The sequence below is a fragment of the Apteryx rowi genome, unplaced genomic scaffold (assembly GCF_003343035.1).
Source record: "Apteryx rowi isolate R43461 unplaced genomic scaffold, aptRow1 scaffold_82, whole genome shotgun sequence".
Taxonomy (NCBI): Eukaryota; Metazoa; Chordata; class Aves; order Apterygiformes; family Apterygidae; genus Apteryx; species Apteryx rowi.
In genome coordinates this window covers 714,679-733,948 of record NW_020451116.1, presented here as the reverse complement: position 1 = coordinate 733,948, position 19,270 = coordinate 714,679, and the positions used below count along the sequence as shown (strand labels likewise).

The 19,270-nt window shown below is 35.8% G+C and overlaps 1 protein-coding gene across 3 annotated transcripts in view; it reads right to left on the bottom strand.

The window, feature by feature from the left end:
- Window positions 1–1,071: 1,071 nt before the first annotated feature.
- SMARCA1 (SWI/SNF related, matrix associated, actin dependent regulator of chromatin, subfamily a, member 1) overlaps window positions 1,072–19,270 on the bottom strand; it is a 38,933-nt gene continuing 20,734 nt past the window's right edge. For all 3 annotated transcript variants that reach the window (XM_026089503.1, XM_026089500.1, XM_026089502.1), the window contains exons 19-24: window positions 14,916–15,038; window positions 13,142–13,274; window positions 12,048–12,166; window positions 11,614–11,826; window positions 6,354–6,464; window positions 1,072–5,668 (exon numbers count right to left, since the gene is read on the bottom strand). In XM_026089503.1, coding sequence (XP_025945288.1) covers window positions 5,597–5,668; window positions 6,354–6,464; window positions 11,614–11,826; window positions 12,048–12,166; window positions 13,142–13,274; window positions 14,916–15,038 — 771 coding nt within the window. In that variant the 3' untranslated portion in view covers window positions 1,072–5,596. The remainder of the gene's footprint in view (window positions 5,669–6,353; window positions 6,465–11,613; window positions 11,827–12,047; window positions 12,167–13,141; window positions 13,275–14,915; window positions 15,039–19,270) is intronic.

Sequence of the window (19,270 nt, the reverse complement as noted above, 5' to 3'; positions counted from 1 at the left end):
GCCTTGTAAGAGGCATATTTAGAGAGCAATGCTCTGCAGTTGGCCATCCATATCTAAAGCATATGAATATTCATATGGATATGAAGCATCCAGTTTCTCTGGCTCCTCTGCATACGGGGAGAGCCCCGTAAAGGCATTCCCTGTGCCCAGAYGGAAACATCTGCACACTGCTGATACAAGCGTGGGTCACAAAACGACCAAAACTGCCTTAGTAGAGAGAGTGACAGTCATTCTAGTAAAATCCTCCCTTTAAATCATAAACTGATACTTCCCAAGTCAGTCTTTTTAATGTTTGTTAGCATTAAATAAACTATTTATTAAATCAGTTTATGATTTATCACTGGATGTCATTCCATTACATGGTGTAGATCTACCCTAAGCATCTCAGACCCTTCAAAGGGAGAAACTACTGCGTAGATCTCAGACAGGAAAAACCGTGATGTTTGGATAGAGCGGCTTCTCCAGAAGAGTTGGCAGGTACTGCTTCCACAAAGATTTTGGAAACAGTAGGCCTTAGTGCCACGAGACAGCCACAGAGAATACATAAGAAATAGAAACTAGCTATGGGATCATCCTCTAGAAAGGTTATTTAGGAAGACTATCAGTTTCAGCTGTCTGTTCAGTGTCAAGCTCTCTGGAAGATAGTTTAGTTAAGCTTCATTCTTGTACTGAACATACAAATTGTTTTGTCCTGTAACTGGGGACACAGTAAGGTGATCCACATCTGTATTCCAGCTCTAGGTGCCTCATCTGGGAAAGAATGAAGTCCGCCAAAAGTCACTGTGAAGGAAACAGAATTGCTACCAACCAGTGCCAGGATGAACTGGTCTTCCTGGGCTCCTTAGGGGGCAAGAGATACAAGCCTGGATTTCTCCAGCTGTCTCTCCTTTTTCTAATGGGTCTTCCCAGGAAAAAGGGGTGAACTGAGCACTCCTTTAGGACATGCACCTCTCCAAGCAGAATAAATACTAACCATGCCTGCTAGTGATCAACAGGGCCAGTTGCAAGGGCAAATTCCTGGTCCCTACCAGTCTATCTCCTTTATTTCAGTAACACACCAGAAGTATGGAATAACAGAAAAACAGTAATATACTTTAATATAGCATCAACATACACTGTATTAATATATCATACAAAGAGACAACACAAGTAAGGCTGTCACAAAAATACAGGCACTACTAGCATCTTATTTTAGATTACAGGAAATAGGAAAGATTGAAAGCAGATGTGGGGCAGCCACCTCCCAATACTGTCCAGCTACAATAGCCTGAAAGCAAACAAGAGCAACTAAAACAATACTGTTCAAAAGATCATTTGATTTCAAGCGCATGGGCCCATCTGTACCAGAAGTGTGGTTACCAGAAGATTTAAGGTTCATATTAATTTTTATTTTCATGTATGTACAACTAAAGAAACAATTCTGAATTTGAAAAAGTTCAGAAGTTATCCTTCAACAACACTATGTAGACATATCTTTGAGGCAGCAAATATTACTCCTATTAAGGCTAGTATGAAAGGATGGACATCATGCAAATGCAATTGAAAGGGAATACATTACACTTCAAAATATGCAAACCAAGTTTAACTTTTTGCAGAAAGGAATATATCAAACATTGTAACTTTGACGCAACAAAGTATTTACATACATGCTTGAAGCTAAGTACATGGAGTAGATAAACTTACGTGAAATGTAACTACTGCCTAGCTTCAGTATCTTACCCAGATCAGACTCCAGCAATCAGTTCCTTCCATGTCTGCACCAAGCATCTGTCATTTTGTATTTCCATAAACACTTCTGGCTGCAAATTCCATGCGCTTTTCCAACCTGTAAGGCCTACCTATTTTTTAGCTTTGGAATTACTTTGTGACCACTGAACATCCTTAATCTTCCCACTGAACTTGGGCAGGAGGTGTGCACAGAGGGTGCCTGTGTACCCTGCGGATAGACTGCGGATCCTGGCAGTGCACAGCAGGACCTGAAGGGGCTGCAGGAACTGTGTAACACAAGTTACTTCCATCAGATATTTGGAAAGATTTGGATCGGTTTCCATATACTGTATCCCTCACTTACAATCTCAGAGAGAAAATTGGATTTTTTAAAATCCATAATCAGCATTATCACTAAATCAAACAAGCAATGCTAATTTACAAGAACAAATTCTTAATTGATATTTTAGGATAGTAAAGTAGTATTTTAGCATAGTACTTTTGCAAGCAGTGTCTAAAGATGGGTTATCATCAGCAAGGAGAGAGAGTTTCATTTCTTCTCTATGTCATTATAATAAATTGAAATTAAACAAAATAATGAAGATGGTCAGCTGTATGACTTTATCATCATCATCGCTAACATCAGATCTAGCCCAGAAATAAAGGATTCATAATTTGAAACCAGTGACTGTGTGAAAGGGGAAAAAAACCCACACAGGAGCTGTGTGACCTCTCCCTGTATCTGTTACGTGCGCTGCCTGACCTGTGAACGGTGCTGAATGGATGCTGCACTTTTTCTTTCTTCAACTCTGACGCTAAACCAACATAATTAAATTTCAGTTGTCTACTCAAAAGGAGACCTGAAATTATTTCTAAACTTTTTGTGACACCAGATCATACAATTTGTTTGGCACCCACTGAGTTGTCTAAAGGCCCAGAACTTTCCAAAGTTCTTTGTATCACATTACATTCAATGCTTACAAATCTCTTACAAACAGCATTCCTTATCTAAGAAAATAGTAGTTAAAAGTAGGAAGATTTCTTTATTTCAGTCTGTCTAATTTTGAGTCACAGCAGCATAACATTTCGATGCTGCTAGGCACATGCTCTGTGTACTTCTTCAATTACAAGAAAGAAAAAGGAAAAGAAAGATCCATTTTACTTTAATCCTGACCAGCAGCTGTTGCAATTTTCTTTATTTATCACTGTGGGACGTGATGGATGGGAAGATTCACTATGCTGAGGAACTAGTATATAGTACACAAGTGCTCTCAAGGACTGCTGTTCAACAGCACATTTAGTTTAACCAGAAACTACAGACTATAAGAGATAACAAATAGTTCCTGGGAGCATCTATCACTCTTCAGAGAAGCTGTCTGATCGAGAGGATAATATCTCAAAGAACAATTGCATGATCTTTTGCTATATAGCTAGTATATCATGTCACTGAAGGAGGAGAAAAGTGAACAGAACCTCAAATGGTAAGTGAAACCAAGAAATCTGCATAAAAGGACAAGTTGAGATATTACCATTCTAACATTCCCATATACTTTGCAAATAATAATACACAGAGAAACTGGATACACAAGAACATGCAAGTGAAACAAAGCTAATTTGCAATAAACAGAAAAAACAGAATACACTTATTTTGAGACTGAAAGCATTAAAATATTCACCCAATTATGCTAAATAGGAGCAATGGAATAAGACCTAGATGTAGCCATGTAATTCAACAAAAATTCAATTGGCTCTTCAGGCCTTTATTTCCCTCTTTTTACTCGCTTTTGTAAGTTCAGGTTATAAAGTTATTGAATGACATGGGAGCTGAAAAGCAAATGTAAGTAAGGCATCTTTCTCTCTCTGTTAAAAGCAATGCTCCAGGATTTGTGATTATCTGTATGTAGCTATGCAGCCTTTTCCCAGCCCGTGTAACTACACTAGATCTCCTTCCCCCAAGAAAAAAGAGGATGTCAACCACTCCAATATCAAAAATATTATTTGAAAAGACACCCTCCTTCTTTGAGCACACGTATCCCTCTGGGTTATAGTCATTTAAAAGTATATATCAACACCCATCAGTAACCTTCATCTGAAAGCTGTCCCAATCATTACATCTATTAGTCTCAGCTCTCTAGATGAAAACCCTTTTTTAAACTACAAGTATTGCAAATAAAAAGGCCAGTACAAATAATTAGTAACTTGGTCCCCAGATGAAAGCTTCACTCCAAAATACAAAAATCAGTTATCTTGCAAAAAGCTTAAACAAATAATCACACCCATTCTACCCCAAACCTTAAACTCGGACCATCAAGAAAGGCTGGAAATTACTCATCATTAAGCTTAAAGAGATTAATTCCAGAAAACGTAAAAGACATTCCAATAGATTTTAATTGCCACAAAAGCATATGGAGAGAACTGGGTCCTAAAACTCAAGAGCTTTCCAAAGCTCTTTTTACAAATTTTACAAATAAAGAAGCAGGTAGGCAACGCAAAGCATGAAACACAAAGTGTTTTATCATCTCAAAGCACTCAAGAAGGAAGCAGACTGCACTAGGAGAAACGTACAAGTCTTCAAGGCAAGTGCCATGTAAAAGCACGCTGCATTAATCTAGACTTGACATTACGAGGGCATGTCTCACTGTAGCAAGGTCCATACTAAACACCAGATCAGAGACAGAAGATTAAAGTAAAACATTAGATGCCACAGTCATTGTTCCACTGATCTGGGAAGGGCAGAGACTCCAAGGTGACCAGAAACTATGAACGCCTTAATAAAAGGCCACTCCTGCAAAGTCAAAATAAGGTACATCCAGCACTTTCATCCATTCATTAAAATAGAAATACTAAAAAGGAGCACTCCATAACATATCCCCATTGCTTCTGACTGACGTGTTGAATCAAAGGTAAAAGCAAAAAGTTAGCAGAAATAATTTAAGCAACCAAGATCTTTTAGCACAAGGCAGCATAGCTGAGCAGCCTACTAACCAGCAGACGAATTACTTTGTTACTTAAAGAAAAAAAAAAGAAAAAAAAAAAGCAAGCTGTTAGGGGAATACTTCAGCCTACTAGGTTTATTAAACCTCAGTTCATTACACCTTTTTATATTAAAAACAAAAAAATTCAAAACAAAACAACACAAAAAAGGTTTCTTCTAGAGGTCATTCAGAAAAACACCTCATCCTGTATTTAAGCATATATGCAGCCCAGCAGAAACCAATGTCAAGAAAGAAAAAGTACGTATAATTATTTGCTGGCTTTCCTTCTGAATAGTTTTGGAAAAAAAATGTCAATTTGCATCTGACAGCAAACAAGAATGTCAGTCTAATTAGATTTTTTGTTCCATCACGCTCCTGATCCTCTGTACTCTTCTGAAAACAAATTTGATCAATGATGAAGGCACAATTATACAAACCTTAACACACATTCTAAAGCAAAGCTATGCAGAAAATGGAGAGAGGGGAGGGAAAACACAGGTGAAGTATTTCTCTTCAAATAACTTTAATTCAATTTATTTTCCCACAGCCATATAAATTTAAAATATGAAACAACAATAATACAGCTATAGAATCTAGGTTTTCTTTCAAAGCAGCAGCATATAAAACATATAAAAGCTAAAACCTCAGCACAAGCTTCAAAAAAAACAAGGACTGAGTGAATTTTGCTGAAGACATGAAATTCACAAAATACAGTACACAAAAATACTGGAATGCATAAAATATAAAGCTACACATTTTAAGTAAAGAAAGGCATTGTAAAATATACAAAATTTGCAAAATTAAACCATGGGATTTGGGGGAGAGTACCATGAATACAAAGAAGTTGGCAATTAATACTTGTAGATGGAGAGAAGAAAATGGCAGTTTTTATATCTAGCATTCAGTTTTCAGGCTCACGACTTCACTTTCTTAGCATCTTTTTTCCCAGAGCTCTCCGTCGCCAAATCTGCTTTTCTCTTCTGTGACTAAAAAGAAGAAAAACTTTTTTATAAGTTCAGTCAAATGGTGGCATTATACAACATATTACTGAAGTACATGACTAACCATTCAAAATGAAGATAAGTGACCCTAATATATTATGTATTTCAATTCAGCTTTGTAGTACGTAAAGGAAGGGCAAACAAAAATCCTAGACCGAAACACTCAATTCCGCTACCCTTTGTTTTCTTCAAGTCCTGCATTACATGGTCTTAATAGCACAGGTACCATATACCATTAATTGGATGACAAGATCAGGACCTTGTTTTGTGTACTGTTGTTCTAAAGATGATAATTTTTTAAAATAAGAAAAGAAGCACTTATCATTTCTTCCTCCAGGGACTACTATGTAGTGGAGAAATAACAATCAGATTAAAGACACATCCAACGTATCATAGAAACACCCAGGTCAAAAGAGTGTAGAACAATATGTTTTCTTAAGCAGAGTCTCAGTGCTACTTACATAAAAACCTCTCTTCTCAAGTAAATAAATTGGCTCTAAAATCCTACAAAATCAGGAATTCCTACCTACAATCTAAACATTTCAGTTTAATCTCTCAACCAATGGCTTGTACTAAAACAATCAGTGGCTAAAGTTTTCTTATTTTTCGTTTTTTAAACAAAATATAATTGAATTCTGCCCCACTGAAAAGTAAGTGTTGCTAAACATACTGCTGGAACCTTTGCTCCTCTCTTCTTCTTCTCAGCTCTTTCTTTTTCCTCAATTTCCATATTTTCTTTTTCAATTAGTGATATGAGAGTATTGCAGCGTCTCTGAAACTCCTGAGGAAACAGAAAACATCAAATTCTCTAGCAAAGAATAAATCATACGTACTCTCTTATTTACATGAACACATTTGAAGTTCTTGGATTTCAAAACACTTTTTTTTCCAGAAAGTGTTCAACATCCATGTACTAATAAGATTAACTTAGTTATTGTACATCTTTCTTCACAATGTTTAAAAACACCTTAGTTTAACCATTTCTTTAACTAGAGAAAAATACAACCTTTACTGAAATATTTCAACTTCCTGACAAGGTTTTTTCAGGACTGTCTCTAGGTGCCAAAGACTGATCAGATCTTTCATCATGTTTAGATGAAGCACATAATATACCACCTCCCAGAATATTACACTAGATTTTAGGAGAAGTCATCTTTGGACACATCTTTAAAGCAGAGAGAAAAGGAATCAAAGCCATCTTAAGCAATATTTTGCTGTGGCACACAGACTAGATTTTGTGATGGCACAAGACACCGTAGAACTCCAAACCGGCAAAAATCTATCTAGTCTTAAACTTTGAAGTCACTGTTGCATTTTCAGTCAAAAAAACCACCAAAAACACTATAGGCCATAAATGTTTTTTAGCAGCAAGATTTCCTAGTCATCTGAAAGTGATCAAGCTTTAAATTACAAAAATGTCATTTATAGATTAAAAAATTCCAATACAACCATAACATTATTTGTATTGCAGTTAGTAATAACTATTTGCTTGGTTAATAATAACCATTTGCCTTGGGGGTTGTCTTGTTACCCTATCTCAAAAAAAGTTCCTGATCGATATATAGTAGTACTCATTACGATTCAGCGAGCTTATGTATATTAAGAACAGAGATTCTGTGGACTTTTCCTTCCAACTCAAAGGAGGAAGCTTTCTTCTGAAGGAAAAAAAGCAGCTAAAAAAGAGCATTCTATCTACTGCAGTCGCTGAAATATTTTTTGAATCACAAGCTTCTAGAATTACTTAGTAGCATAAATCTTAGCCTACAACTGGTAAATTTGCAGGGAAGTGAATTGGTGACCTTTTTGCCCAGAAATTAGTCTACATTTTCTCAGCATCTGTAACCTGCATATTGCCTCAGCCATCATGTCATATGATGGAAAACGATGCAGTGTACATGCTTTCTTGATCCTGAGCATTCTGACAGTCAAGCATATGACTCATCTGTAAGTTGTTAATGCTCTCAAGTCTAACCATGTTCTTTAAGTTTTATGGTTTCTGCAGATTCTTCTACAAATGGGGCTCACAGCCTTGGATGACAGCTCTGCAATCCAGAATGGACACAGATAATCCTACAACCACAAGAATTTCCTTTACCGTGGAAAACACACTCAAATCATCCTTTGGGACATGTTTTTCCTTACAACTCCCTGCTGGAAAGCTTACATTCTCTTACATGAAGGTTTGCAAACCGATCATTATAATGAGTCATTCTATCATATCCATGTAAAAGCAATCTCTCACTCTCCAATACAAGTACAACCATAAGTCATGGCCCCATGCTGCTGCCCCAGAACACGACAGCCTTGCTGAAGTTAAAGTGCTCTCACTTCAACCACTTCAGCCAATAAAACCCCTCAAACTTCACCCAAGCTACAGTTTTTGGATGAAAAGGCAACATGTCTGGGAAAACTTGGGTGATAGCCATCCCAGCATGCATTTTATCCCCAAACAAAAAAAAAGGGACAGCCTCTACCACAAAGGCTTACTCTCTAGAGACAGAGATGATAAAGAGTAAGAGATACAAGCAGGAAGATGATCACCAGTATGTCAAAAGCATTTCCCATCATTTAGATTTGTATACATTACACTGAAGGACTTAGGAGCTGTAGGTAAAGATTGATGACGATCTGTTGTATAACAACGAGCTAGATCTTTTCTAGTACTGGTTTATGTTAAATTCAAGACAATTATCAGAGAGGAAATAGCAAATATCCTTCAGCCATTGCCTGAGACACTAAGAAAGATTGCCTTACTTCCTGGAGAAAAATATTTGCATAAATACATATATGTATTACAATAAAACGTACAGGTTCATCCCTAGACTATCCAGATGGACTACTACTCCAGCACAACATGCTGCGGACAGAGGACTCATAACAACAATTTTCTCAAGAGAATTCCAGAAGCAGTAGACAGGAAAACTTGACATGCAGGTAGGTTTCTGCTACACCCACTATCATAGAGAGTAAGAATCTACATGATAAATTCTGTCTTGAACTACTGAAACTTCAATATAGACTAATCCATCTCATTTTAGTACTATAAAAATACACTTAGACTTAGAGCTTAAAATACCTTGCACCTTTAGAGTTGAGTTTTCCTTCAGTGTAGCCTGATAGTTCTCTTTAGGATGGAAAGAGATAAGATATATTTTGCTCCCCACTTCATAGCTATAAAGACTAGTATGGCAATAAATAAGATGGGAGCACTGAACCATCACCTTCTGCATGACTGAAGGCAGAGAAGCTGACTTGAGAGTGAAAGAGATACTCAGTCTGAAGCTGGGTAGACAGGTGTGCACATTCTTGTATTTACAAAGGAGTCAGTTCTCTTAGACTGGGGTTGGGCTTGCAGAAAGGTAAAGAGCATATGCGTAAACTATGGCTTCAGAAAAGAGATATAGAATTCAATACTGCCATGATATTATGCATTCCTCCTGCATGGACAGAAATAAAAGAACAATAATAGCTAAACTTAAACACTTAAGTCTCCGTGCCCAGCTGAAAAAAAAAATAATACAATTTTAGGTGGTCTCAATGTCTTTGAAAATTTATATTTTAGGGTAAACCATCTGTTTTTGGAACAAAGAAGTGAAACCTAATTTATTTTTGTTTTCTAAAAGAAATCTTCAGAAGAAGAAAAACAGAAAAAAGATGGAAGAAAAATTAGCTATTTATATGGAGTTCAAGGGACATCTAGTGGTTAGCAAAACACACAGTTTTCTTGGAGAGCTTGATAACAGTCCCTTTCAGAATTAAGCTGCCCTTTCTATGTTTAAGTTTGAATGCAATAAACAGTAATTTGAGATCACATGTGATTTAAGTGTTCCAGGAAAGGTTTTTTATCCACTTCCACTAAACATACTATTTATCCTTTTATAAAGATTTGTATTTATACTTGGTTCAATTATTCTTGGTATCAAACAACTTTTCAGCAAGTTTCTCCAGAAGAGATATTATAAAGCTAGTGCAAAATGGACCCACATAGAAATTAATACTTCCACAAATGTCAGGATACTTGTATGCATAAAATACATCCATTATTGGCATTTATAAATGCCGAACCTATATCATATCATGACATTTTAAAACAATTAAGAAAAGTTAATGCGTGTTGGAAATAAGATTACTTTATCCATTATTTATATTCTTTGTATTTTCRTACCACTTTTTTACTGAATATAAGGATTTGCAAGATCCAGATAGTAAGAACAGAAATTTTAACTCTACCTCTTACCTAAATATACAATCTAATATTAAATATTGATCTATGCTTTTAATTTCTAGTATCCATTTTTATTATTTAAATGGATTCCTCTGCAGACAGCTTAAAAGTAACTTAGTCATAGACTAAATATTGGAGCTCTCTCTCTTTAGGGTCATAGTTTTATAATCCAGTATTTCTTCAAACAGACATCTTAGCAAGTAAAACCTGTAACTCTTATTAATTAAGGGGGAACTGCTGTCTATCCAGAAATACYTCAATTGCTAGAATGTGAAGTACAAATCGTATTGCATAATCATAAGTAACACTGGAAAAAGCAAATATTCCCACCTGTTCAAAAAAACATTCTAAATATTTTATCTTATATATAATTTATTCTTTGTACAAGTACCCAGAATTCAGAACATTTTATAAACAAATCCTGAGGTTGGTGAACGAACAAGGGAATGAAGAATAATGCACAGTGGTTCTGCAGCTACTGGACTAACTTATTTTAAAAAAAAATCCAGGTTTGTATACAAAATGGCATTTAAGTTAAGTGATCACAATGTAGCAGTTAACTAGCAATTTGCTTATAAGGCAATGGGAAAAATCTAGGACAGTCGCATAAGGGACAAYGTGCTCCATTCTTTTCTATCAGCTATCCCCAAGAGCGCTTTGTATTCAAACAGACAAATAAAGTTGTTCCAGCTCACACTCATTCCAAGTAAGAGAGAGTTATTTCATGTATTAAAAAAAGTTAGAAGTATATTTTTCCCATATAAGTATGTGCATGTACACATGCATGTGCCTGTGTGTGCCCGCGTGTCTTTAATACAAGGTGCACAAAACTTGCAAGTTTTACTCAGACAAAAAAGTGGAACTGAATCGGGGGAGATCTGAGCAAAGACTCCAGAGCTGAGCTAACAGTGTCATTAAGAGAGTCTCATTCTCAGGTTGTTACCTACCTATCTTACCATTTGCAGCCACCAAAGTTTCTGCTAGTATTGACACTTCTCACTTAATGTCTAAATTCAAATAAAATGGCTCTGCTCTCCAGAAAGAGAGAGGGAAAAACAGAGCTGAAACGAAGAGTATTGATCTACTTGTTTTCTTTATCAGTCTTGTATTATATTTTCTAAGTGTGAACAAATGCTCCAGAAAAAAAAATTAAGCCCTTGCATATGATAACCCTTATTCACAACTAAAAAGTGCATTTTAAACCAATTGTTCAAATAATTAGCTCTTATATGAATCACTGCAGATTTCCTTATGTTTTTAAATTTTAAGTACTAACATTAGAAAAGCTGTTCTTCTCTCCAAGTGTATATTTCAGGTGTCTTCAGTCTTCAAAATTGTCCAATAATTTGGAAAAGTAGTCATATGTTAAGATACATTCTTTGGTAAAGTTTTTAGTTTGCAATAAAAGTAACAGGCGTATTTGTAAGGATAGTCTATAATTTACATTAATTCTTTTGGATAACATGGGACTTCAGCTTGGCAGGTTTTCTAATCTGTGTGTTTCAGCAGTATTGTTTGCTGTACTAAGGGAAAAGTTTATTCTAGTAAAAATTAGCAAATGAAAATGAAGACCAAAATTCTTTTTTCAGAATGTTTCCTAGATTCCACACATGACTTGGCACATATCCAAATTTTACATACTGATGCTTAAAAAGGAGACAAGATACATCATACAATAACTTGGCCCCATGTAACTGATACCTACCATTGCAGTTCTAGATTTGATAAACCAGTCAAATCTGAACTGAGGAGCATTGCGCACACACTGCCTTAGTTCCTCATACACATTTTCTTTGTCAAAGCCCATCTTGTGTAACATGCATATCAAAAATCTGTCTTCCTCTTCTGTGTAATTTTTGCCTTTGTTTGTTCCATACTGAATACGCAGCTGATGAAAAGGTGCTTTATACCTTGCAATCTGAATGCAAAACAAGAATACAGACCATCAGACACACAACATTACATCAAGGATTTATTACGTGTTAGTGTAGATTACCTTTTTATACGGCTACCATATTTCAGTAACATTCCCACCCAACTATTCCCTTTCTGACAGGATTTGAAAGACAGATGCAGCTGTAACGATAGGCAGAGGAAGAAGTCAGCTGTAAAATCAACAAGAAAACCTGAAATGATTACTTTGGCATCAAGTGCTTTCTTGATACTGATCCTCCGTTGAATTCTTGCTTCTCCTCGTTCAATTTGAGCCATAATCCTCTCAATGTCCTGCAGTTCATTACAACGTTCCCAGAAAACAGCTAAAAAAGCAAAAACACAGCTTGTAAAATAAAATCTTTTCCTTTACTCTTCACTGTTAAAGCACTCTTCATCAAAAGAGGAATGCAGTCTGTGGTTCCATTAAATCTTAAAAATTTGCTAATACTCTCCAGTTTACTGCAGTAGCCAAAAAACAAACTTGCTCAGACTTTTATTCAATGTCTTTAAAAGTTAACTAAAAGTTCAACAACAACTGTAACAAAGTTTAAGTCCAACATAATTAACCTAATGGTGTCAGATACAACTCCAGAAAAAACTACTTTTAAGGATAGCTTGTCTTAACAATGGCGAAAAAAGTTAGAACTGGTAGCCCAGCAGTAGCATTAAACCATGCCTCACAAAATACTCATATTTCAGTTTTCGCTAGCTGTCTCTTTAAGGTCAACAGGTACTAAGTATAAAAACTAATAATTTGTGACTTCTTGGGTGACATCTGTTAGCCAACCCAAAATAAATTCAACAAATTGCAGTGAACTCTAGTGCAGCTGCTCCTTTTTAAGCAACAGGCAGAACATTGCAATGTAAAAAATGAAGTAATTTAGTAAAATTAAATCTAAGGATGAAATAGGAAGAATTCTGAACAAATTATAAGTACTGTAGAAATACCAAAGACAAAGGTACAGAGTACCAGCTAGAAGCCAGTACTTGTAGCATAAAGTATATTGCCACTTTGAGGCAACTTCATGATTCCAAAAGACCATAGCATCAAATGTAAATTAACTATGTCATGTTCTAAATTTTCACTAAAAGAGAAAATGACAATTGAAGAGTCATGTATATGCTGCAAATTTAACCTTTTCAACAGAACTGTGTCTTCTAAAAGGAATCATCAGATACTTTTTAATTCTTCAAATATACTTCCAAATGCTACATCTGGCAATGCTAAAAGAAAATACAGTAAAAATGATGGCAATACCACAGGATTTTAAGACATACACTTCAAAATATCCACAAACCTGAATACTCAATGACTTCCTCAGGTGACTTTCCCTCCACTTCACGGGCAATATTGTCTATATCATCACGTCCATATTTCTCATTAGCTTTAATAAACTGGTTAAAGTCTCTTTTGTTCCAGTTTGTAAAACCCTGTAAGCAACAAGAGATCACAAAGTCACTACTACGTAGAAGGGAAAACAACTGTCAAATTTTTTCTTAAGTACGTATCATTTCCTCCCACTGGTAATGCTTCTGCAGTGTCACATAATTACAGTGGTTAATGGTCTTTCAGGATTTCCATAAACTTCTATTATCCAGGGTTTATTACTGAGTCATAAAAAGTCTGAAGAGTTATTTTTGTGCACGACTCCTCATGCATTAGTATGAGCCTTTTACTGTATATTATTATTATTTAAAAAAAATCTTTCAAATGGCATTTCTCCAAAGAAACAAGCTTAATAACAGGTTACTGTATTTAAGTCACACTTCAGCACAGACGAGCAACAAATAAAGTCTTAGGAGCATAGGGAACATCAATGCAGGTATCTTTACAAGTTTTCAGAGCAGTGCAAGTATCTAAAGCAATAGCTATTCAGAGTATTTATAAACCTTGAACAAAACACACACACACACACACACACACACTTGGATGAAAGTACAAGCACTTCAAGAAACAGTCTTTAGTTTGAGAAGATGCAGTCAAATAGAAACTCTATAGCACTGTCAAACAGAAAATTTGTTATGTACTGAAGAAATGAACCCAAAAGTGAACAACAGTTAAATGAGATGCAATGCATGAAAACATCATCCAAGAATGAGACATTACAGTTTAAGGACAGAAAAAGGAGAAAACGTCAAGAATAAACAAATGCCTGAGTAGCAATTTGTAATGCATTGAGTTTCTTTCATCAGGGAATTATATTTACAGGGAAGTCTGTCAGTTCTCCAACTGAATAAGCTCAGTCCACAATTAGATGGCATCTTTACAAGAAATCTAACATCCACAATACAAATATTTCTTTCTAATCATTAACAGCAGTACTGACATGCATACTGGCACCAGCTTAAATATTCCCCCTGCTATAAATAAACGAGAGACATTAACAGTCAAACAGTGGCCTTGCAAATTTCCTCAAGGTGCAATAAGCCCAATTCCTTTATAGAAAAAGTTTCTTAATCAAAAAAAGTCTGCTACTTTTTATTTTTTTAAACTTTCTCCTATTAAGTAACCTTTAATAAGCCAAATCAGTAGGATAACAGTCCAAAATTTCATGGAAATAGCCAATGACATGGTTTCAGTACCAGTCGAAAAGGAGCATGCCTAACAACAGAACTGGGACAAAAATTAATGGACGTGACATGATGTCTTCCATAGCTGTGTAAATTAAATATGTTGATATAGGCTTGTCCCCTCTGATTTAAACTACTTTTGATTACAAAACACGCAAGGCAGATGCACATCTGAGTGGCGCATGCCACTGATTGGATTTCTGCACGTATTGCTGAATAGTGCATCCACTAGACAAGTCTTGGCTTTGGAATTGTTGTAAACATTCATGGAAGTGGTAGCTGATTGAAATGGAAACTCCTCTGAGGACAGGACAGGTGCCCTCAAAGCAAAAACAAGACAAAAATCTTGCATGTGCATCTTGCATGTGTGCGCTTTGTTACTTCTGTAACATCGTTGTAGCTTTCCTGCACATAGTTATCATCATCAGTACTGTGGATTTGTACTCCACACTACTAAAAACACACACTGATATACTTCAGCTCTTTTTTTTATTATTTTACCTGTGTTAGAAGTTTTTCTTTCTCTTCAGTTTCTTCAGGAGTCAGAGGCATAGATTCATCAATCTTCTTTTGCTCTTCCTTTTGCACCTGAGCTGCATTTGGGAGGTCAGGATTCCTGGGAACCTAAAATCAGCAGCAGGGATATGGATAAGCAGTGGTGCAACAATGTTATTAAAGAGACACTCTCCTATAAATCTTGCTTTACAATTTATAAACGCATGTTAAAACTGATAGGACTGGCACAGTCCACACCCACAAAGTATGTGCTGTTATAAAACAAACAAACAAACAAAACACCTCACACCTTGACCACCCTGAGGAAACAAAACCTAATTAAAATATTTTAAATAACTACAGAACATTTTCTTCAGTGTCTACAGAACTGCTGCAAAATTTAAACTACCCTTTTAGACAATGTGATGTATCAAATACTAAGTCACTCAGATGAGCTTGTTTGCTCTTGTCTGACAAGCTTTTAGGTGTAATGTTTAGCTTCACCCATAGTAACAGAGGGTCCTGTTCACTCTTTCTTTAAGAAACTTAAGTGAAAAATATATGTAAAATACATCTGGTAAAATACATTTTCAAACTATTAAGTAGTAAAGCAAACACTGATCATTAGAATTACCTTCTTTCCACTGTGAACAGAGCAATTTTCCCAACAATTACCAAATATGTTTTACAGAGATTTGAATATTATTGCTTAAATCCTCACACCAAAAAATAGGGCTAGATTTTGTCAGATATTATGTCCATTATCATTCTTATGTCCTGTACCCACCACTTCTACACCAAACCACATAAGGATATTGTGAGGGGGGCAGATCCTCACCTAGCCTAAGCCATCATAGTTCACCAATTTCAGTGACACTTTTCACTAGCTAAGGATCTGCTCTCTTATAAAAAATAAATTATAACCCCTTGTACATGACTAAGGTGAAATACTAAGGTCTGAAAGATTTACTATAAAGCTATGCACACTGCCCATTTAAAGACCAGACTATGATATTACATATAGTAAGCCAGATCTAGCAACGTGTGCCCTGATGCCAGTTAAACGTTTGTGACCTTTAAAGCGCGCGCTGCGCTCCACGGTGCGAGGCAGCGCACGCGGGGGTCCGAGGGGCCGGCGCGCCTGGCAGCGCAGCAGCCTGCCTCCAGGCCGCACTGCGGACCCCCGCTGCCAGCGGGAACAGCCCCGAGGCGTACTAACGTGCTTGAAGACAACACTCAAAACGCACAAAGCGATCAGAGAAATTCTCCTCTTCCACACTCCAGGAAGCAGATTTGGAAGCAGYGTCAAACACGCTCGCAGGCAGAGGTGCACCTCATCCCTGAGCAGCTACTGCAGCCGCACCCAGGGTGAGAAAGCGGTGCCAGCTGTGAAACACATCTGGACTTTTGCCTTGCAAAAACCAGCGGCCGCTATAGATTCTGCGGACAGTGCATATTTCTGCAGCAACAAGGCACAAGGAAGGGAAGAACTAAGGTTAAGATCTAGCTAAGAAATGGTCTTGTTTTCAATGGTTTATGCTAATACTATGACATACACAGTTTGGTCTCTAAATCCTTTGATATTGTTTTTAAGGTCATCCTCCGTTCTAAAAACAAACTCTCCTCAAATGCAAAGTTAAACTTCCTTTTCTAAGCAGCGCACATTTATCTATCATGTTCACCACCAGTAAACGGTCATATTAGATTTGTAAGAACTGAAGTGCAACATTCAGACAGGCTATTCAAATTACTTCCTAAACTTTTGTTCTAAGACAATAAAAAGTAAAATCTGAAACTATACAAGAAACTATTTTCTCCTCTATAAATACTATTACTTCAAAAGATATTGCACTGTATAAAAAAGGCACTTTTCAGTCCATATTTTCAGTTGAAATTTTAGCAGCCTTTCCAAAGAAATATGGAGTGCCAAATTAAACGTGATAGCACACAAAATGAAAGAAGTAACCACATGTCAGGTCACACAAAATTAGTCACCTACAATGCTACACTGTCAAAAAAGATGAATTCAAGTCTTTATTACTTTTTTATATATTCATAAACAATTGCAAAAGGAGTTCTTCATTATATTCCRTAGCTGAAAACAGATATTTGTCATTTAAGATTCCAAATTGTCTATCACAGAAATTTAGCAAAATAGTACATTTATATCTCACAGAAAAAACAATCAATTTTAAAGGCTCAAATTTGTCTTATTTAAATTATGGCACATTTATCTGTTTGATTAGAAATTTGTATCTACAAATGCATTTGTAGTCAGCAACTTCTCTAAATATATTCTGAAGTCTGAAATTATTAAAATAGTGTAAATCATCTCACGCTCTAAAAAGATGTCTTGTAGCTCTGAAGTCTCCCTTCCACCAAACGACAATTCAGTTCAAAATCGAGAGAGAAGACAATGTCTTCAAACCGTGTCAATTCAGATGTCAAAGCCTATGAAAAATCTACACCCACTCTCCCCCTCAAAAGCTGTTATAGACAGAAACTAAAGGAATTACCTTACAGATCTTGAAAAAAGCCTCTGCTGATACAGTTCTTTGTCCTGGTATAYCTGGAAAACTGGTACTGTGTTTTTTTCCATGTTAGTCCTTGACAGTACTAAACCTGAGAGTGTCCTAGCAGGCAGGTAATACCAATGTCCCTTTTAGAGTTAGAAATGGGATATCTTCAATATTTTAGGCCTGACCATATAGAATTTTCACTCCTTAAATCCTCCTCCAATTTTTTCTCCCTATTTTGATGAGTAATCGCATACCATTTTAACAATATATAGTACCCCCAAAAYACATTTTTAATTGGGTCTCATATTTACCACTATATAAGACCACTCTCACCAAAATAGCTGAAATATTGCCATCTGCACTTGTACTCATGCTTCAAAAAACTTTTCTAGGTTGAGGTTTTATTTTTACACACTGTTTCAGATGCCTCAAGTTGTAGCCATAGCTAAGCTGCAAGTATAGCAAAATTTACCTGTCTTTTCTGTTATCATCTCCTTAAAAATGTGTGGAAGTAGAAACTGAAATTATCCTAGGAATTATTTTGCTAATTTCTGCATGTTCACACACAAGACAGAGTACATTTATTTTAATTTTGATTTCAGTGGTTACTCCAAGTAGAAAGATAAATGGAGATTCAGGCTCCATGACCAATGAGTTACGTGTACCAATTCATTATTCAAAAAAGAAAGAAGAAACTGAAAGAACACTTAAGATATTTTAATTTCAGACACATATACTGGGACAAACTTAGCTAGTTATTTTACTTCCTTGCACAGTGCTAAATATGTCAGCAATATGAAACCATGTTCTTTCATTTCATTTAATAAACACAAATTTTCGGATTAAATAATATGAATACAGAACAAAAACAGTAAGATAGTTCATATCGTGCTGTAGTAGCATACTGCATGTTGGGAATTTTCTTTCTTTTCTCAGAACTGCTCAACACATCCTGCTGCTAAAAGCGGCATAAAGGCCTAAACTTACTTATTTTCACTAACATTTAATTGTCTTCTTCCAGTAGGCCATCCCCTATTATATCAAGTTACTATGACAACTTGTCTTCCTTCTATCAAGGCAGACAATGCTACTTATTAGTTATTGTTTAGCCCAATGTGCCTTTTTTGTTTGTTTTTTGAACCATAATGCTATGAAATCTGGAGAAATGACAGTCTTTTAGTCATGTTCTTATATTCAGCTAAGGAGAATGAAAACAAATAAAAACTATTTTCATTTACAATACATTGAAAGGTGCTTATATACTGAAAAGGTTAATAGACAGCAATAATTTGTTACAACTGCTAGGATCATCTTAAGTTAAAACTCTGCAGTTTACATTTTTGTCAGTAGTATTTCTTTTATCACTACTTATTTTACAATTCCCAGACAAGTGTTAACCACATCCACAAAGTCTAACGCAAAGATCAGAAAACCAGTTATTTAAACTATGCATATTTTTTCAGTTGTGTTTAACTTCAAACTTCTATTATTCTCTCCTTTCTAAAAACATACATCAAGAACATTACTATGTTCTAGGCGGCCAGCTATTGCAAACTTTAAAAAACTTTGCATTAACTAAATTCTGTTACGCTTTCTATTTTTAGTCATATAGCAGTCTTCACATATTTTCCTCATTTACACTTGTCTTCAGAATTTTTACATTTATCTTTTTATAATACTTTACCTGACCTTCCCTCAGTTCTCAAAAATGATGAGCAGCAATGACAGTAACTTTCATTTAGAGCTGAAATGAATTCATTCAGTCCTCTTGATTCAAATACATGCAGATTCTCTAAATATTCTTYTACCTAAGTTTAACTAATACCCCCACTTCACATCCTC